This window comes from Zonotrichia albicollis, chromosome 1 (assembly GCF_047830755.1).
Source record: "Zonotrichia albicollis isolate bZonAlb1 chromosome 1, bZonAlb1.hap1, whole genome shotgun sequence".
NCBI lineage: Eukaryota > Metazoa > Chordata > Aves > Passeriformes > Passerellidae > Zonotrichia > Zonotrichia albicollis.
This window is the reverse complement of record NC_133819.1, coordinates 9,303,980-9,326,429: the sequence shown is the minus strand read 5'-3', so window position 1 is coordinate 9,326,429 and position 22,450 is coordinate 9,303,980. Positions and strand designations below refer to the sequence as shown.

Here is a 22,450-nt window from a genome sequence, read left to right as displayed (position 1 = left end):
ATTCCACCTTGGCAGCCCAGACACAAACGCAGATTCTGCTCCAAAGTAGTAATTTCTGTGAGAGGAGTACCAGCTGCAACTTTTATTAGCAACATCTTAGGTTCCCCCAAGTATGGACTCTACACTGTGCCAGGGAGCTTGAATTTGGGTCAGATGCTGATTACATGCACAGTGAGAAGAATTGCGTTCATTAGAAACAGGTACTTTAATTCTGAAGCAAAATCTAATAATGGAAGTAAAAGATAGTTATCTACTTATTTTGTTTTTACTTTTCATAAAACCACTTTCCCTGGTTCTCCAAAAAATTTTGTTTAACATATGTGCTTTGTTTCCCCCCCTTGGGAGGGAATACTGGGAGCATCTTCATATGTGGTATTATCTAGCACTCAGGTTTAAAATGGGATCAGCATCTTGAATACGACAAGAATCTCTTGGTTCTGCTACAAGTAAAAAACTAATAATCATGGTCCTTTTGAAAGTCAATATTAATTGATTAAACAGTATATGAAGTTAAAATCTGCAAGTGTGAAAAAGACAAAGTCAAATCCAAAAGTCACTTTAATTGCTTTGTGACTTGTTGAAGGCTGAAAGCATGTTGTATAATATTAACTTGTCAGAAAAATAGGCTATTTAAGTAATTTAAAATAGGCTATTTTAACTTAATTGTTGTTAAAAAGCAACCTCTGCCTACCTTATGAAACATACTTCAAAGTAGCTTCTTCTTCCCAATTGTAAATACAAGTAATAGTTTTAGTTTTTCTAATCTCTCTGGTCCAAATGTGTCATATATTTGTGTCTGAATTACTACCATGCTTGCTGATAACAAGCCTAATAATAGAATAACTTGTATGTCCTTCTCAAATACTACATTTTAGTTAGAGCAGCATTTAAATTCATTGGGGTCTGTTCAGACTTTCGTTGGATCCGCGAACTATTCAAGGTAAAGGAAGCCTTTCAAAATCCAAAATCAATACAGGCGTTCTGTGGCATCAGATGGTGGGCCCTCCTTTGATGCTGCTCTGCTCTTCTCTCCCAAGTACTTCATGTTCCACACCAAAGGCAAGGCTTCACTTTGAACAACTGCAGTTCAAACTGTGCATAGAAAACATATTTAGATACTCTGAGTGCTTTCCCCTTCAGATGTATTAGGCTTTATAAAATTGCTGTTTTCCTTTAGCACTACTGCTGTTGAAATAATTTTAAAGTGTGGCATAGTACATAGTAAAAATGCACAAGTAATAGTGTGGCAGTTTAAAAGAATGAGGTAGGTGCCATATTGTGATCTATATAAGAATGGAATTATGTGTTGCAGTTATCTAATAGATGGTATATTGTAATTCCTTTTAATGAATTGTCAGCAGTGCCTGTAATTTGATTTAGATAAGCTTATGTCCTTAAAGTATTCTAACTACTAATAGAATTCCCACCAAGTAATACAGTGCTATATTTAAAAGTTAATTTTATATTAATTATTATTTAAGTATTAATATATTTGGATTTAATTTAAAGATTGTAATTGATTCAAGAGTATAATGCATTATTAATGTCTATTATTTAATGTAATTTATAATACCAAACATCTTGTTGGTATTTTTAAATAAGAAAATAGATGGGTAGATCATTATACACTGTGAAATTAGGGAAATGAAAGAGATGCATCTTCTCCCTGTTATCTGTGTTTCACTTTCTGCCTTTATTGCATTTTGTTTCACAATATTGAAGATCTAATGAATATTCAAATAGATGTAAGTCCTGTAAGTCCTACTGCAGCAGCATACATCATACACACAAAACACATACACCTTGCATATAATTCCATCCTATATTTATCTGTTTTTACAGGACCTTGGTGTTTTTATCCATTTAAGGTGAATTTTTGTAGGATATGCATTTCTAACTTGACCCAAGGAATTATCCAGATACAAAATTACAGAACATCTAATTAAGTAAGCCATCAAAAAGAGAAGGGCCATCCTGTAAATTATCTTGCCTTCATCTCCTCACCCATCCTACACCTGATAAAGAACCCTCCTTTCTATCCCCACTAGTAAGGCAGCAGGACATCCAGTTTCTCATCCAACCTTTGGTGCAACTAATTGCTTGAAATTGCTCATTTTTTATATTTGGCACCCAGTTACCTGAAGGAGCATCAAGCCTTCTTGCAATGTGACAATGTAATATAGAGATTACTCCTTTGCTGGGGCCCCCATTTATATGAATTCCCACAACAACCAAATCCTTTCAGCATAACCCTGGAGGTACTTGTTCCTCCTGATGATTTGTCAACTTTGTTCAACAAATTTTATGGGGTAGGAAGTTTTTTGTATGTCTTATCAATCAAAATTGATTCTTGTAGTACAGATAATTCTGCTTTTTTCTTTTTTTTTTGACCCCCAGTGGAAATACAAAAAACTTTAACATTCAATTAGTTTTGAAACAGGTTGCAAGTACTGAGTGAAACAATTCATCTATTAAAGTATTTTGTAGCATAGTTGCAGTACAAAAAAGCATTTTAATTATTCAGAAAACAAAAATAAGATGCTGTAGTCTGTACTTAGTAAAAACCATACGCAATATTTTAAAATTAATTAAATATTTTGCAACTGTCAATTTAAGTTTTTTATTCTCTCACTTTGAATTTTTCTAGGTTGATTTTATCATTCTCTGTTAGTTTTACTCACTACTGTGTTATGTTTTAGACGTATAATATTTAAAAAATATATAAATGGAGAAAAAATACTAGTTTGGGGGTTTTCTAGGAGAAAATCCAAAATTACTTTTACATTTGAAATTGCACTCTCAGAATCATAGGAAATCACCACTCTAAAATGTTAGAGGTTTTTGTTGTAGTCTGGGTGACTCAGCCTGTGGTTAGGAGAGATTTCCCCTTTTTTCCATGTTGTTTTTCTACCCATTAATTTGATATCCACTTTCCTTGAAAGATCACCTACCTGCTTCTGTATCATGAAAATCAGTTCCTGGAGTCTTTGCATCAACCCCCAGCTGCTTTTGGGGTATCATGGCTGCATGTAAAATGGATGGTGATGTTGTATTTGTATGTGAATTAGAGAGGATGAAGCACTCTCTGGAAATGCCTCTCTCTATCAGCTATAAGAGAAGTAGCAAAGCAACTTTAACTACATGCCTGATTTTCAGGTATCTACAACTACATTTGGAAACTGCCATTGAATTACAGATTGGAAAGTGTAGGGAGTGTCCAAACCTAAGTCCTGAGTAGTTTTTTCCTTACCCCCATCCCTCTGTGTTTCCATGGCTCCCTCTCTCTTTCTCCACTCCCTTGGTGTCTGTCTCATGCTTTGGCTGAGATAAAGCTCAGTGTCCTTTAACCACCTGCCATTTATGCAGTGACATCACCGTGCTTCAAGAAGAGCCCTTTATTTTCTCAAAAAAACTTTCCTTTTATTTTTTTCACTATTCACGTAATGTTCCAGTTTTTAGTCCTTGCAGCATCTCCAGTTTTGCTGTCATAGCCTTGTTCAGCTCTGCTGTGATGTCCATGAAGATTTGTATGCCCCAAATGTTAGTTGGTTTTGAATTTCCCAAATTTTTCACTTCTTCTCTCCAGTGCTTTTGGGTTGTGATTCATCTGCTGAACGTGTCCTAAAGTGCTTGGCTGCATAAGAACAAACTGATCCAGAAATAAAACTGCTGGATCTGACACATGATGGTACTTCTGAGAACAGCAGCCTTTCCTCATAAAAACATGTAGTACCTTTTTCAAGGAATGGTTAGTCAGCACTTCAGAAATGTTGGAATGAAATATTAGTTTCTTGTGAAGATCATTGTCTTAAATGGTTTTTTATATGTATATATTTATAATCACAGAAAATTTGAAATCAGAAGGGACCTCTGGAGTTCATTGGGTCCAGAACAATGCTAAAGCAGTGCCAAATTTGAAATTTTTGTTCTTGGGTCCCTGCTCCACTTGATTTGTGATGAGTTGTGAAAATATCAATGAATTCTACAGCTTCTTGTGGCAGCCTGTCCCAGTGCTTAGTCATCATTTACTAAGAAAATAATTTTTTCCTACTGTCCAATCAGAATTTCCTTTGTAGCAATTTGCCTCAAGTCCTTTTGGTGTGAGTCTCTGCAAAATTTTGGCTCCTTTTTATAATCCTGCCCAAGCAGCAGCCAGCAGCAGTTAAATTACCATTTAGATCTCTGTGAAGTCTTTGCTAGACAAACCCCAGGCTGAGCCTCTGCTTGAATTCATGTTTCAGTCCCTTTATTGGCCCTTCTCTGGACCATCTCTGGTTTGCTGATGTCTTTATTTTGTTGGAGACACAGAACTGGCCATAACAAACCTGAAACTGTTCCATTAATCAGTCACCAGGTAAAAAGGCAGTAGCTGCAAAGCTCTGCATCTGGCTAAAAAACCACAAAATTCTGGTAAAGTTCTGCAAAGATGAAGAAGAAAAAGACAGAAATGCCCTTCATTCCCAGTGTTCAGCAAAGCAACAGAAGGGCACCAAGGAAATTCAAATTATGAAACATTCTTGATGAAATATTAATAAAACCATACTATGGTCTTAATTGCTATAATTTAACACCCTGTATGATATAAATATTTTAGAAATGTGGTAAAATGGAACATTAAGAAGGGGTCAAGGGATAATATACATTAATCTTGATGGGTGGAGATGTATACCTCATGCTTAATTTATGTTTATACTACAGTTCTGCATTCCTTTTTGAAGAGTAGATGTGGAATAAGCTATATGCATGCATCTTATATTGAGGCATACATGTTTTGTGTGTGTGTAGATTATTGTGGGTATTTATAAAGTATCGGGCTCTGGTGTGTAATATAGATCTATAGGGATATAGATATGTAAAGGCATTTTAAAATACCTTCAAAACTGCGTGCTCTCCTTTAGAAATCAGACCTGGATCCAGCAGTCTACAAAAGCAAGAGGGTCAGGAAATACGCAAACCACTTTCTTGTAAAATTATTTCCTGAGGAAGTCATTATCTATACTGCTCTTGCGATAGCCACCTTTCTTTTTCAGTGGCAAATATTTCTTTTAAGGCTAGTTTCCATATATTTCCACGAAGGGGAAACCCTAGAAACAAATCTGTGCTATGGCCATAGTGTCAGGGAGGAGAAAGGAGGGCTTTTTTCACAGTTTTAGGGATACTTTACTGCCTGTCTTGGTGGGACAGTGTCTGCCTGACAAACACAGCAGTCACAGAAGTCAGAAAATGTTTCACTGAGATTTTAACTCTCCTATAGATTTTCACCTCATAAGAATGCTATTGTGCTGATTTTTTTCCTGAAAATAGCATGCAGAAATGGCTTGAAATTGCTGGCACTCTAATAGTGACCTGTGCCCATGTATGCATAAAGCAGATAGGCATTTCATTTACATTTCTCGAAAATTGTATGCAGTAATGATTCCTATGCGTTAAATTGCTTAATCCATACAAGTCTGACAGCCTTATAAAGGCTGTGGGCCAATGTCTCCTGAATGAGTCAGTGCCAATGAAAGGGGTTATCATACCCTTGAGAGAGGTTACTGCTGTCGTGTGTTGGCTGGTGGAACAGCTCCTGTGGTCACTCTCTAAACCATGTCAGTCAAAATTGACCAAGTAGGCTCAACTAGTTTAAATAATGGAGTTTTTACTAATGATGCACATTTGGAAAATACAAAGGATAAGGGGCTACTCATAAGAGGGTGTAGCTGGTATTTTGATGGACAGTTTCATCAGCAGGGCAGACTCCTGATTCACAGCATTAGTCCACAGCCTCTCACTGTCAATTCACCTGTCTTCTTTAACTTGAATATTTCTGCAGTTGCTTATGATTTCTTTTTTTAAAATGTAGCATGAAAAAACGCTTTGCTTTTGGGATGTAGGATTCTCACACAAAGCACACGGGTCTGGGACACAGAACAGCATTTTTCCCAATGAGAGGTTTATAATTGGATTTTTAACATGCTCAGATGGAACTGGCACTGTGGGGGAGTGGCACAGCCCAGGTAGCCTTTTCTACACATTGAAGGAAAGTCCTAGTAAATGTTTCCATAAAGGAGGAAAGGAGAGGGATGATGCCAGCAGAAACTCACTCCAGTGAGCACTGGGTTAAACCTACCACAAAGGAGGCACCTCTCCTTCATACCATTTACAGAATGGGAAAGCTTTGCCTTTGCTTCCACACTTCTGGGAGAGCTGATCAGTCTCCTTTCCTGCCATTTCTCCTTATTTTAAACCCTGCCAATAAGTCTCTTCTGCCCCTAACAGTGAAATGGTGAAAGTGCTGCAGCTTTTAAAGGATTTATAAGGCTTAGCTGAACACATCACTTCCCATGCCAAAAAAAAAAGAGAAAGAATGTTGTGTGGATGGAGGCAGCCTTGGCATTCTGCTGTTCTCTTGCCCAATATCCATTCCTTGTTATCTCTACCCCTCTGCCACCAATTACTGTCTCCACTTGTTTGGTGGATATAAGCTCTTTTGCACAGGAACCACCTTTTAATAGCATGTTTGCTCAGTGCCTTTGGCACAGTGATTCTGGCCATGAAAAGCATTGTAGGGAAGGTTGTAATAATCATAATATTTTGAGTACTGCAAAGCAGCCATCCTTCACAGACTCAGATCCTTCCTGTTATATCCTTCTCATTCTTCTCAAATGTGCATACCTGCAGACACAGGCACATTCAAATCCTGTAAATGCATTTAGGACACAGTTATCTCTGTAGGCAAGCATTTATCTTCCTTATTTTGCACTTCACCCACCCAAGGATAAAAATAATGGATTTTTATGGCATGATTAAATTTATATTCTTCAAAAAATATTTGGCTTATATTTCTGAAATATAAGGATTTTTCCATTCTTGCTGATTTTCAAGAATTCCTTTTAAATGTAGTGAAGTAACCTCCAGAATTTTCATGAAAGCAGAATTATGAAAAACTGTTCTGAGAAACAATGGGCAAGTTAACATTGTCCCTATTCACTCTCATCTGAAAGCTTTATTGTGACTCTTGTTACTAGTGGCATCCTTGGTAATAAATATTTTCATTTTATTCTGAGGCACAGCAAATAGATTTTGTTAGTGAATGACCTTGTGCATTAGCTGTGCTATTCATGATTTAGTGAGCCAGTCAGTTGAAATATTGCTAATGTTTTTATGACTCAGTCTTGTTACATTTGTGCCACGAGGATGACATTAAGTGTAGTCGCAGATGAATAACAAATAACGTGTCTTGAAGTTGTGTTTTGGATCATTAAAGAAATGAACCTACAGGGTGCTGTTTATTAACTGAGGAAATGACTGGGAAAAAAAATGACAGTTCTTGAATGTGTATTTATTAAAAACAACATTTGGCATGCTGAGAATTAGTGGTAGTGTCCGTTAAATTTTTCATAAACCAGCGCAAATGCACTGCAGTGTCCATCCAAAGGTTTTGACAACTTTTAAATAAGTGTAAGAATAATTCATACATTTCTTACTGTTTCAGGATAAGACTCAAAATGATGCAGGCTGAAGAATGATAAAAAGGTAGAGCATAATGCACATGAAGATTAATAGTTAGATGCTAATATGAGTATTTTAAATATTATGTATATGAAAGGGGGTCAGTGCACTTTCCAGGTACACCCTAGGGGAGGTGTGGATTGCTTCTTTAAAAATGCAGCAACTATTCTTGGATTTCTTTTCCTGAGTCTGCCTGTTTCTTTTGTGTTAAGAAATAATGGAAACTCTGGGAAAAGTATCTTGTAGACTTCTGGAGAGATGGTTTGGTCCTTTCCTTTGCCCCAGTAACACATCATCTATTCTAAAGAAATCACAGAAGGCCAGTTAAGTTTCAGATAACAGGGTTTCCTGAATTTCCACAAAGGTGCAACCATAAGGATCAACATCTGGATGACTTCAGTGGTTCTTTCTGCTTATTTAAAAATAAGTAATCGCAAAGAGGAGCTGCAATGGATATCCTGAGAGATCAAAATGAGTTATATGGAAAGAGAGGCTATTCAAATAGAAGGAAAAAGCAGATACGAAACCAGAATATTAGCTACTCTTGAAAAGCTGAGTTACTGCTATTCTCTGCTTGATTTTTTTGTGTAGTATTTACAGCCCAAGAAAATTAATCTGTTGAATTCTTGACTATAAATAAAACAAGGCAGAAAACATGTTCCTTTATATTGTTATTCCAAAAACTTTTCTATTTAAAAGGAAAAAATCTGTAGCCTTAAGCTTGTCTTGGAGGCCAAGAGTGCTCTGCATGGGGAAGGCCAAGAAAGGCCCAGGTGGTTTTTTTGCCTGTCCTTCCCCTGGGACCACAGATCTTGCTTTCTGGTTTTTAAATGTTAAGTTTGGACATATGATGGTGAACTTTGACATTAAGCTAAGGGAGACTTTGAAATGACAATTAATAATTTATTAATAATTTATCATTAGCAATCACCCAGAAATAACTCTGCAGAGAAGCACTGCACAGTAGTCATACCTTGATCTACCTGAACCAGCTCCAGTTTCAGCTCAACACCCTGCAGATTGTTTCATCTGAATTTTCTGTTCAGAGCTGATACTTGTCAAGGAATATTTATGTGAACAAATTTTGATGTGAAAAGTGGAATGACACTTCTTTTTTTCATTTTCTGCTAACACTGGCTGAACTGGTACAACTTTTGCTATAAATAATGGATAAGTGTTTTAAGTATGCAAGCGAGTTGTTATACATACATGCATTGCACTCTGTCAAGTAATGTGCAGCATTGGATTGTCACAGTTAAAATGGCCAGTAGTGTTAAAAATCGTTACTGTTAAGCAGTCATTGAATTATATTTTGTGTTTCTAAAGCATATACAACATATAACAATATATATATACATACATATGTCCACACATATATGCATATATACAACACATAACAAAAAAATACATATCCAGAGGATGGTTATTTTTGTTATTACTCAAAACTCTTCTTTTGATGGACACCAATCTGCTGATATTAAACAGAATATTTTTGATAATGGGTTCCTGAAGTTCTGCCAAAATAAGTATTTAGGTTAGATAAAGGTTTTTCATTTCCACAGTTCTAATTCAATTAAACTGGGTTTTTTCATACTTCAGAAACAGAATCATCCTTACACCACACCTTAAAAATCTCTGTAGCCATGGCATTGTCTGTTGAAATGTTTTACTGCTGAAGTATTTTGGAGGTTGTGTACATGTATTTCTTACACGGAAATGCCTGTGGAAACAAACAAAAAAAAAAATAGGATTGGTTCATGCAGCAGGCATTTCCAGGCATATGTGTATATATATATATATGTAAAAAAATAATAAACTGTACTGATCTCAGGATGGGATAAGTAAATCTCAGGTGATATCTATTTACTTCTCTTGACAAGGCAGGGAATTTGACTGACTTCCTAGTTGAGACAGCAAAGTTTGTAGAGATGGATCCCATCATGAAGCAGAAAAAACTCCAGAAAAATAAAAGATTGTCATTTCATACATCCCAAACTCCTTTATTGCAATTTAAACATCAGATTTTAGAATAGCAGTGTGCTCATTTTAAAGGAAAGTTAAAGGAAGACATACAATTGAGCAGTTATTTATTGAAGAAGTGGAAATAAGTCAATACAAGCAGTCATGAAGAAAGAATGTGTTTAAAATGCATCCCTAATCTATGCAAAGACATAGGTACCTGAGGTCCTGCTGTCTAAAATCATTGCTACTCTATCCTTGAACATTACATGGCCATGGATGTAGGAGGTAGATGGCTTAGAGTGGGGAAAGTGACCTTGTTTCTGTGAATAAGTTTTAAAAATATACAGCTCTTGACAGATATTCAAGTGTGGCCCCATTTCCATCTTAGAAAAACATGCAGTGTTGCTATTTCCCTGAGAAAGGGATTCTGTGTGTATTTTTTGTACAGAATTAAATACAAACAGAGATAGAAAATTCCTTGATTGTGAGCATGGAGATTTAGCTGCCTCATACCAAAATCTGTGAGAATGCAAAGGTGCTCAGGGAGTGGTGAGCATGGTCTGAATTTCCATCTGCTGGTTTTATTGGCTACAGCAGGTTGTAAAGGATGTGTGCTCTCAAAATTGCTGGAGATGCAAACAATATTTTAAATTACTCCAGGCAGCAAGGTACTGCATCTGAACAGATTGAAAGCTGAAATGTTGATATCAGAAATTAAATTAATGCACATGAGATTGAAACAATATCTAATTAAAATCACTTGAAAAATGACTTGAAAATTGAATATGACATAGTATTTAGCAGGCTGTTGCTAGCACAGAGACGTGGCTTTGACTTTTCTGCAACCATTTCCATTCCAGGCCTGGCTGCCAGTTAAATAGAAATTACACATAAAGCAGCTATCTCGTGCCATCACCCTGTAAAGATTGGAGGACAAAATACCTTCTGCCTGCAGCTTGTGTACTTGTTCCTCACTAATGACATTGTAAAATTTAGTACAGGAACCTTTCTTCTCACTTTATCTGGCCACTTGATTTGGTCATTCTTGTTCTGAGCTGATGCATTTTGAATATTCCATGTTGTGCTTTTGACTTGCTGTGTACATGCATGGCGCAGTGTGTGGCCCTGCCAAAGACAAAGCCACTCTCTCTGAACCATGCTATGAAGAAGCTTTCCAAATATTCAAGGGTTCCTTGTAGGGGGGAGGATAAAGAAAAGTCCAACTTCATGTAAATAAATGTAACATTTGCTTGTCTTAGAGATACTTGTTAAAAAGCTAAAAACTGTAATAAGCACCATCTCTCTGGAAATCTCTTCCTCTTTTCCTCAGAGAGGAAAATAAATGAAATTCTTCTAAATGTGGCTGGCTCTTTGAACAGAACTTTGCAACAAGCTCATGGGAAGAAAACAGTGATTGTAGAATTCATCTGACAGCCTAAAGTAAATCTGAATTAGTTGCCCTCAATTTATTGACTGGAGGTCCAATCAATATAGTTAGTGAGTCTAGAGCAGGAATTGGCCCATCCTAAAATGGGCAGATAATAGCAGACAAGGGAATCATATGCCCATAAGTCCTTTTTTCCCTACATTCAATTAAATACAACACACACTCAAAGTCAGATACACACCAACAATCAAGTTTTCCTTGTGAGTGATGCCATCTTCCCAGAAACATTTTTCATATTTATGGGTGGTTTCTTCTTTGGGGAGCCAAACTGGGGAGGCTTCCTGCTGAAACTCTGCTGAACCTGGTTCCCTTTCTCCCACTTGTGCCAGTTTGTGCTCCCATGAGTCAGCTGTAGGGTGCAGCTGTGCTTGGCAGCCTGCTTGATAAAAAACCTCCTACCAGAAGTGCAGTAATGAGGCTGCAGCTCTGCTCAGAGCCCTCCATAACTTGCTCCTTCTAATAACTGATGGGCTCTGAGGTTAAACCTGCCAAACCTACGCACTCCAATTCCTGCCTGTGCCACTGACAGATAACTTTGCTAAAGAAATAAACGTTTGCCCTCAGAAAACACATCAGACCTCCCTCAGGTTGGTGGAGACTGAGCAGTGACAATCCCTACCCTTAAACACTCAGTAACACCCTCATCATGCTCTCTAATAGAGCAAAGCCATTAAGTTGTCCCCATTGTAATTTAGATCACAGAAGAGACTTCCACAGATTCTTTCAGGTTAAAATAACTGGTATACAGAGAGTAGGCAAAATTATTCCACTGTAGCTACGTGCTTAATTATATGGAATACTGCATAAATTGTCAAGTGCAAAGAATTATTCTGATAAATTAAAATACTAATTAAATAGGCTATTGCAGAATTTTGAGAACATTATAGGGCTCCGCTTCTTCAGGTAATTTGCATATCCTTCATCTAGTGAATTTAATTTAAAGGCCTCCGTTTTTGTGTGTTTGGAAGCCGTTTTTGTTTCAGTGGAAGATTAAAAAATGGATTTTTGTGTTGCTAACTGGTTTGAGAGGGATTTGCTTGGGGTATTTTTCTTTTTCTTTTCTTTTTTTTTTTTCTATTTTGAATAGCTTTTTTTTTTTGTGCCTCTTTGCTGATGAGTTTGTCAATTCTCCATTAGTATTATAGGACTTTAAACTGTGACCAGAAAAAAAAATAACTTTGATGAAATGTTCAATATACTGTGTTACCCAGAACTGTGATTTCTACTTTCATAAAATTTGCTACTGAAACATCAGCTGCTATATACTGGTATTAGAGTAAAAGTTAGCAGTTAGTACATTAAGATATTTTCAAACATTTGGGCCAATTTTCAGAGAATTAGTAGCATGTTCTTAATATCTGAATACATTTTCCCACCACTTCTTCCAGCTATCTCTATTGACTATGTCTTCTTGTTTTAAGTTCTCCATTATAGTCCTGTGTAGAAAAGGTTAAGTGCTTGTATTCACCATTCCACAGCTTGAAGCAGCTGCTTGATATGTGGTTACTGCTTCAGCTTCAGCACCATTTTTGACAGAATTTCTTGACCTTCCTGGGCAACTTGTGGAGTTCAAGGTTAGCTAAAATTCTCAGCTGTACACGCCTGACACTGTGAGCCGTGTCTCTCTCCACAGTCTGACAGAGCCTGGGCTTGACCATTTTCCGGTTATGATTTAATCAATAACACCTCGTGCCTTCCATGCCTCCTAATTTTGGCAGGGCTTGTGTTAGCATGGCTGTCAGACCTGTCCTTTGTGTTTCAGCCAATGTCAAGGGGGAAAGCAGGGCTATTAAATAAACCTTTTGTGTTGTTGTTTTTTAATATCAAAGCTTCAATAATTAATGTCTGCAGGAAACCTATGAAAAGGAGGTCAAATCTGTAATAGTAATTATAAAATTCAGTGATTCAGCAGACCCAATATTTTCTATTAACTGTTCATGTGGTAAGAAATTACACAGTGGGATTTAAGCTTTGTTGTTTACTTATAACCATTTATTTTGCAGCCATTCTGCTGTGCAGTTTTCTTTATCCTAAGCTGCCAAAGAATCCTTTGTTGGACCATTCAGTCTCTTTGAAGGAGGCTGTGGAACTTTCTCATTTTATAAATCTTCAATTTTTGCACTTGGTAGAAAAATGCCTTTAATGTGTTTTTTGGGTGCAAGGATGGTCCGTGTGGTAGCATGGCATATCTTTTCAAAGATTTACTTATTTTTTTGGAAATTCATACTGCACAAGATATACGACACTGCAAAACATGGTGTCATATTTCGTGTTTCTGTCAACTTGCCTTCCCATGGTCCCTTTGGCTCTCTGTGGAATAAATATGTTTGTGAACGTATAAAGCATGGCACAGGTGTTAAGTATGTGAGTATTGCATGCAGGTTTTAGGTTGTCATTCAGCAAAACGTGCATTTAAGCTTTCTTAGCTTTGGACTCCAATTTCCTCTCTGCTTAATCAGCATATTAAAAAGATGCAAAAATAAAAGGGTCTGGGTCTAAAGTGTGTGCAGAGATTTCTTCTTTGTTTGCATTGAGGGCAATATTCACCCCTTGCAGAAGGCAGTCAGAAAAGTTTTTCTGTGTTGGAATTGCTAGAGGTGTAACTTCTTGAGTCTTTGCATGTAAAAACTCCTTAAAAAATCTTGCCATAAGTGGTGAGATGGAGCCTAATGATCAGACTTACCTCTGGAATAAATGTCAGTCATTTGTGTTGCGCTTTGGACAAACTCAATAACGTATCAGTTCAGAATAATCTTCAAGTCTGCTGAAATCTGAGCTGTTTTAAATGTTTCAAATGGCAACAATTAAAGGGAATTTTTCACAAATTTAAAAAAAAAGTTCATTCCCTTAAGTATCTTCATGTAAATTTACAGTGTGCAGTATGTTCCTAGCACTTCTTGACCTTTCTGATTGGAAGGTTTGCTTCAGGCAACCCAAATTGAGAAGCTGCATCTATCAAATTTTGTTCGTAATCAAAGAAGCGGTAGGTGCCTGCAGATATGTGTAAGATGTGTGGGGTGACTCACCACATTAAATGTGCATCCCTTTCCAAAGACAGCAGAGAGAACCCAGAGGACTCACTTGGATTACAGGCAGCTAAAGGAAGGAGAGGTTAACAAGGCTGCAAGGCTTCACTGATACGCATAAATAAATCAAGCCAGGTGGCTGGGTTTTGGCCACAAGTCCAACTGACAAAGTTTGCAACTAGAAGGTTAATATCTCCCCATCCAAAATGAAATGGCAATACCCATACACCCAGCTAGGAATAATCTCATCCTGTTCCCAGAAATGTGGTCGAACACTGTTTTTTGAGGCTGCTGACAGTCACAGGCCAAAACATATCAGACCATGGGATTAAGGGAATGGGCAATTGTACAACAGTGCTCAGGCCCATGCCCTGAGCATGTTTGGGTTCCAAGTATGATTGTAGTCTTAGTGATTATCACTTTTATTTAACTGCTTTATTATGGGTTGCTTTATTGTAGTTTTTAATGCTTTTAGTGATATAGATGCTGATAAAGAGAAAAAATGAAATTTAAAAAAAAATGTGCATTCCATCCTGGTGGTGTGAAATAAGCTCTTTATTTTACCTGTGAGATAAGAGTCTGTATCTGTTGTGAAAAGTCCTACACAATGACAGTGCTGTTCTCATGGTAAATTACTGCTCTGCTCTTCAATGCAAGCAAGTGGGAAATATCCTCAGAAAAGAACTTGCCAAACAAATTCTGTATCTGTGTTAAATGTGTGTAATATTGTGGAAAATAGAATTAGCTTGGCTTTCTTTTTCACATAATAATGAGCAATTAATAGCATAAATATGCATTCAACAAAACTGAATAGCAGAGCATCTCTCAGGGAAAGATATTCCATAGATAGAATAGGTATGAACTGTCGTGAATATATTGATGAAGGAAAGAAGGTTGGTGGGAAATGCTGTGAAATCATACATATTCCAGCTGTCCTTTAACACTCTCGATCTTCATTTTTCCTTACAGCCATAAACAAAGAGAGGCTTGAAAAAACAACTGGACTGAAAATTCTGCAGACTGGTGTGGGGGAGGTAAGTGGCTTTCAGGCATTTTACATTCTCAAAAATATTTTCGTTATTGGGATTTTTAAAGAAATTTTGGAGCTCATGAATGTTTGTGAGCTACCAGTCTCATGGTGCTAAGGGCCTTTTTATGATACAGTTGCATCTGTCAAAATACAATCTGCTGCACAAATAGCACTGTATCCCACAGAGAAAAAAAATACCATCCTTATGAGAAAAGTGCAGCCAGCTTTAAGAAATGCAGTTTTTGCTTTGTTGTATCACAGGATAAAAATCCCTAAAGATGAGCACAGTGACTGAAGTCGTCATATTATTCCCCTTGGTTTTGATGGAGTGCTATCTCATCTAGAACAGTGGAAGTTTAAATTTGGGATAAAGAATCTTTAGATATTAGAGAGAATCTGACATCTGAATGTCTCGCTTATTTTGGATATAACTTGAAACATAAATAAAACATGTGTCTGTTATTATAGTGATATCACTAAGCAAAAACTCCACTAAGCAGTTCATCATTTATTAATAAACATGATGCTATCTGCTAAGAACCTTGTATGAACTACAGTTGATTGCTAATTCTCGTGCTAATTTTGTGTACACAGTTATCTCCTTTTTTTTTCATTTAAGTAATTTTGCTAGTGGTGAATGCTCACAGGGCTAGGCAAATGTCTTTTTCTCATGATTGCATTATTCTCAGTATTAAAAATAATGAATTACTAACTTCTAATATACTCAAGGAATATGTTGTTTTCTTTCTTTACCAATTTTTGAGGGTTGTATTTCTGATTTTTATCAGTTCATGCCTAAGAACTTGATGAGATTTGTGAGGTTCACAGTGCAAGTTCATTCACGTTACTGAAAGACTTGGTCTTGAAGGGGTAATAACACTGAGACCTGCTATGATGCTGAGGGCCAAAGCTGAAAGAATTGGAACTGGAAACAAAGACAGGTGAAATCATCAGAAGATGAAAGCCATCATCTCTCCTTAACTGATTTATCTAGGAATGTTTCTTATGGGTGCATAACCTTAGGAACTGTGAAGAACATCCTGGGGCATGGCTGTGCACCTCAGGCTGTGTCCTGGCTTCAGGCCAGGCTGAAGTTTGTGGCTGTGCTGTCTGCAGCCTCTGGTTTCTGTTTAATAGCAGGAGAACCAGGATTGGGGTACAGGCAGTGGAAGCCACTCAGTATAATTTTACCCAATGGGACTCATCCATGCTAATAAAATACCTCCATGTATTTTGTCCAATTCCAGTCATTGAATGGATTCCAGTTTGCTGCAAAATCAGTTGGAGAAAGAAAGCCCACTTCAGATGCTTACTGTTAAATCAGTTTTTGTATTATATGTGGTCAATGGAGGTAAAATTCCCTATTTGGATAGTTGGAATGCAGGAAGTTTTCACCTGCTAAATGATTAATGCCCATTGTAGCAATAGCCTTGCTGTAACCATGGTTAGATAAGGGATGTGCTGGAGCTGTAGCTTTAAGGATTTCCTAGAGCATGAAAAATTGAAGAGTTCTTAGGCCAGAGACCTCACCAGCCTGATTCTTGTGTTTGGTTTAGAAAAAGTCACTGTAGAACTCACCTTCCATATATTTAGGCTGTCATAACTTTTTTATAAAAAACCACTGATACAACTTGGATTAATGAAGATTTTGACAGAATTTTGTGCTTTACACTCCACCAAATATGTATTAGTAGGAGGCAAAAAGTGAAAATTGATTAACCCAAGTGAAGCAGACATTTTGGCCTAAATATAATCCAAGTTATATCTGAAAGAGGATGATCAGCAGAGAAAGAACCAAGTGGTTTGGACCAAGTAACATGATGGAAGAACATTTATTCAGCTGCTTATGTATTTTGTTGGGTGTGAATTCTCCCAGCTGTATACATTCCCCTTTCTAAGTCTTATCAGATATGATTGTGTACATAATTAATACATTTCTGTGGTCTCACATAAATGAAAAATAGAGGAGTGCTGTGACCAAGCATTTTTTCTGTTGATACAGTATCAGATTCAGGCTATTTCAGGTCAAATTCAACTATGGTAATCCAGTTTTGCAGTTTGTGTTTTATTCACCCTGGTGAATAATTATTATTGAAATAATAGAAAGTATGTATTTAAAGATAATGGAAGTGCTTCATGTTGAATAAGGTTTCTTTTTACTTCATACTGGAATTAGGAATGGAATTATATGTAATGGTGACAGTAAATCAAAGTCAAGATGCTCTAATCAAAAGTACTTATGAAAACTTTAGTAGAGAATGAGAAATGGCCTTTTTGTTTGGACACCAGGTGAGATGCATGACAAACTTAATGGACATATAATCTTCATATGCAGGCCTGTAAAATAAAAAGGATTGATTTTGCAAGGCAATTTTCATATCTGAAATACCTCAAGAGAATATAGCCCAGATGGCTGGGGCAAATGGAGCACTGTGGGGCAAAGGGAGCCACTGTCCAAACAAATGCAGGAGCTCTCCGAAGCTCAGCAGTAATTCTTGTGTGGCTCTGGATGGTGGAATCTGTTTTAGGTGTCGATCTGTGATAACAGGATTTGTGTCTCAGTAAGGAATGTGTGGACACTGGTGACTTCCCAGGTCTTGGCTGTGCTGGAAGGAAACTGTGTCTTCCTGTGAGCAGATGAGGAATGCTTCTCAGAGCTCCTCAATCTACCACTTTCCCCTATCTCAAGAAAAAACATTTCAAAAGCAACAACAGACTATGAAATTCACACCAAGCTTACTGAGCCATTCAGTCAAGTCCAGGGAGAGCTGATGAATTGCTTTTATGTCGCTGCATAAACATGTGCTATATAGTCATTAACAACATGGGTCTGGAGTCTACCACAGCTGCAATCCAGTTCATCATCTTTTTGTCATGTGAAAGATTTCCACAGCTTGTGATTCTCCCAGCTAGGCCTGAGTTAGCTGTGTTGTGTCAGCGTAGGGTAGGCTCTGCTTTAGCTGCAGTAAAATGAGTTCCTAAGCTGCCACTTCAGCAGCTGCTCATGTTTCAGGATGTTGACTTAAAAGTTTTGTACATTTCAGGGCAAATGTGAATTATAAAATGCAAAACACTGTCTGGACTCTGGGCAAGCAGAGTTTCTTTCAGGCCATTACAGAACAGATTTCACCAGTATTTCCACCATACATCCACCTCAGCATTGAACATTTGTAACAGAATATTCAACAGTACGGGGATCCAGAGAGTTAGATTAGAGTTTGATATGATGTGCAACACTCTTAAAATGAGAATTATTTTATCTCATTTTATCTTGTTTGCAAGGAGGCAATTATTCCAGAAAACCAGAATAACTCTGCTGTAGAGAAAACGAGTGCTGAGCTTGTAATCTTGAGGATCTGTGCATTGCTGTAGTACTATCTCTGGAATTATATTTGCCAAGATGTGTTTTTTTATTTGCAGCTTTCCAGCACCTATAACGGGAGCTGGAAAAAAACTAAAACTAAAAAACCAGTAAAACTCCTCTACAGTATCCATGTGAGATTTGTTGGACTCATTGTCATGCATGTTTGTGCCAGACAAATCCTTCATGAGCATTTCACACCTTCTTGTTTATTCAGATACAATGAAGCTTTGAGGTATTTTCTTTTGATCTCCTACACATGAAATAAATCTCTGAAGTCCTGAGGTCATCTTCAGCTGTTCTGCTGTGTCTTTGAGGGTATGACTGCATGTGCTGTGTTATTTAGATGTCTATTTGCATAATACCATGAAAGACACAATACTGGTAAAAACTGGAGAGCTAAACAGCATTTAAGCAGGACCCATAACTTTTCTCCTCTGCCCCAACTTGATGTGAACCACTACTTGAGTTGAACTTGCTGCTTTGAAGGCTGAGCACTCCTGCAAGATCTTGGGGATCTCTTTGTCTCACATGAAGGGAAAGCCTCCTTAGCAGCTGCACAGCTCCACCTGACTCCTCCTGAGTTCAGGAATCTGCACAAGCCCCAGTCCCACACCAAGATTATTGCAACTGGATTTGTTCCCAGGAGTTTCTCTCCAGCTCAAGGAGCTCAGCAGACACCACCAGCCACAGCCCTGCACAGGAGTCACCGTGTCAGGTATCCCTTCAGCATCATTTAGGAACCTAGGATGAACTTTAGGAACTACTTCTATCTCTTCACATAAGCACCATTGAGTTATTACAGGAACACAGTATTTTTAAGTTCAATTCCATGCACAGGTTGGCTGTGACCAGAATTATTGTGACATGAATAAATGTTTATTCAGCTTTTGGCTGCAATTTGTTTTCAACCACAGTTTCAGAATAACAAGTCAGGCTCTCCAGTGGCTCAAGAAAGTGTAATCCAGTTTTGGGGTATAAGAGTCTGTGATTTGAATAATCAATTAATGAGGCCTGAAACAAACCCAGGGAATGGCACTGTTCCTGTCTTGAAGTGACAAAACAGCACCCACTTCAGAATAAGTTATATTAAATTACCTCTTTCAATTTCCCAGTAAGAATGCACAGAAGAAACTAATCATTGGAATCATAACTTCATTTGTAGGATTTGAATCATGGCTCTCATATGGCAGACATATAAATTAGAACAGTTTTCTAAAGCAAATGGAAATAACCCAAAATGTATGCAAAATGAATGCTTCACCATACCTCTAGATATCCTAAAATAGAGCAGTGATATTTTGACATGTTTCAGGATATTCTCATTTATAGATATTTTGATAGGTGTAGAATTATGTTGATGTTGCATAAAGTGATGTTACTACAATAAAGAAATCTGTGTTTAAAAATTCTAGTGAAGCTAGAGGACATGATAAGATAGAGTTTCCAGAGATGTACAGGCTTCTGAGGCCGATTTGTAGCTTCTTACCTTCCTTAATGTTGCCAGATTTTGTCCCTATACATCCAGATTTAACCTAGAATGATAGTGGATTGGAAATCCATTAAAAAAATTGGAGTACAGAACTTGACAAATCATTTTCAGTTGTTGATCAGAATAAGAATTTCTGATCTTTGAGTACTAGGTAAAGTGCTAAGTGTTGGCTTTTGAGTTATAAAGACCAAATCAGCCTGGGATCTGCTCCAGCTGTCTCTCTAACAGCAACACCTTGGCAAACCAAGCTCCTGACCTGGGGCAGGCACTGCCCAGGGGTACCCAGGACTGGAAGGGATCTGTACCCAAGATCACTTGGATGAAGTAGGTCTGAGACTGACCATGGTGTATGAACAGCAGCTGTGCATGTACAAATACTCAAGTTTTAGCCCAAAACACAGCTAAGTTTTTCATCTTTCACTGAAACCCACCCTTCTTTTACCAGAACTGATTAGGCTGAAGCCAGGCACAGGGACATGTGAGGGCAGACACCTCTGCACTGCAGGGGAACTGTTCTTAGACCAGGGCTTTGTCTCCATGCCTGCCTTCAGCATTTTTTCTTACAAACCCCATGGCTTAGAGATCAACAAGTTTATTTTTTCCTGTTATGTGAGATTGGAGTTCCAACAGACAGATCTTGTTGTTGGCTGTTGCTGATCACTGGGGCTGTGTTGATCAGCAGACAACACATATCCTGGAGGGGCAATGTTTAGAGCCACATGAATTATTGTGGGCAAGGCATGGATCAAGTCACAGAGGGGTTCTTTGCCTTAAGGCATGCAAATTTATATATAGAAATAAGAGCAATGATATTAGATACAAAGCTTTTAGGAGTACAATCCTTGAAATATTCTGGGTGAAGGCATAATGAGAAAGACTTACCTTGTCCCACATACACAAATTACAGATTCTAAAGCTGTGTAACCTTTAAAAAATAGTAGATTATATTTTCCATAGAATTCTACTAGAAATATACTACTTATGTGAAATTTTACTAACAGTGAATAATATCTCACTATTACAGTTTGTAAGTACACATGAATAGTAAAGTTATGCTAATCAGAACTTAGTCACACAGTAGCATTTAGAAGTAACACTTCAAGAAATTTTAGGAATAAAGCTAAACAGAACATTAAATTTCTCCAAAGAGAATGATGAAGATCTATGGCTCATTTATTTAAGACCTTGTATGCTTTTAAAAAATGCATTCTAGCTAATATTTAGATATAATGTTAATGCTGTTTATTAACTATTCATTACAGTACATAGCCCACTAGAGGGCTACTTTTCAAGTAAATTGCATCCAGAGTGTTAATAAAAGTGTTAAATGTTTAAAAACAAAAAATATACAGCAGAAATATGTGTATCATTTTACCACATTATTTTGTCAATTAATTTCTGCTACTGCATGTTATAGACAGAGCATACTAAGACAATATAAGTCATGGCCCCAATTCTATAAACAATTAGAATATGCTTAGCTTTAAGTATATTGTTATTCCTTTTAAGCTGCTGCTAAGTTTAGAGTTAAAGAGATGCCTGGATGCTCCTGAGACTGTCTTCTGTCACATATCACACCGTCTCTGGTTGTGGAGGGGCAAAGTTCCAATGTTTATCCCCTGTATTTGATTTGAATATTGCATAGCGGAGGTATTTTGACATCTGAATGACAGGTCACAGCTTCAGTTTGGAAATCATGTGTCAGTAGTAATTTCTTTTCTTGTGCTCTGATTGTGACAACGCCCTCCATCTTCTTTACAAATTTTTAAAGAACACGACAAGGAAATGAGGAGATTATAATGTAAAGAAAAATACAGCAAACCTGATTTTCAGAGACACCTATCAGTCTATATTGATTTATGTTTTCCTCCTGAAACAGTATATAAAGCACAAGTATTCAAGTGTCACATTGGTTCATGAGTTCCTTTACAGTAGCACTGTGTGATTTAAAGGAGCAGAAGTGCCAAGTGATGTGGCAGTTGCCATGGCAACTACAGCAATTCAATTTTTATTCAGTATCATGTAAAATGAAACAAGATACAGTTTGCCTTGTGGCTTCAGGAACTTATGCATCTACCAGTGTTGTTCCTTTTTGTCTTTTTTAACATTGTACTGGTTGAAAAGGAGCATGTGTTTGTTTTAAGGATTTATCTTGGGTTTAGGCTGTGTCATGCCATTGTTTTTAAAGCAGAGTTTCCCTTACAAACCATTATAAATCTTCAGAGAGGAGATTTAGACACTAGTACTGGCTACATAGAACAAATTGCAGGGTAATTCTGTCTAAGAATCCATGTTATTATTCACCTTAACTGTGATTTGGCAGCCTGCACTCAATATATTAATAGAGAATCTTTAAATAGGAGAACATGATTGTTTGTACTAGATATCTTACTGATTCATGAAATTCAGCAGCCTCCTTCTACGAGCAGCCAGGTTATTATGACTCAAAGGAAAAGAAAATCTTGAGTGGTGTAATGGGTCAGCTGGGGAGGCTGCAGATTAAATTCTCTTAAAGTGTCTGACTTTTGAGGGACCTAGATGGTCAGAAATTGTAGAAAAGGGAGATTCTTCCATATCCACATATAGGAGCTTGATCCTGGCAGGAACACATGATTTCAAGCAATCTCAAACACATTTA

General features: G+C 37.3%; 1 protein-coding gene across 1 annotated transcript in view; it reads left to right on the top strand.

The window, feature by feature from the left end:
- The window catches only part of PTPRN2 (protein tyrosine phosphatase receptor type N2), a 634,871-nt gene that overhangs the window by 384,418 nt on the left and 228,003 nt on the right, over positions 1 to 22,450 (top strand). Inside the window, 1 exon segment of the mRNA XM_074552744.1 lies at positions 14,899 to 14,963. Within this exon segment, the coding sequence (XP_074408845.1) occupies positions 14,899 to 14,963 (65 nt within the window).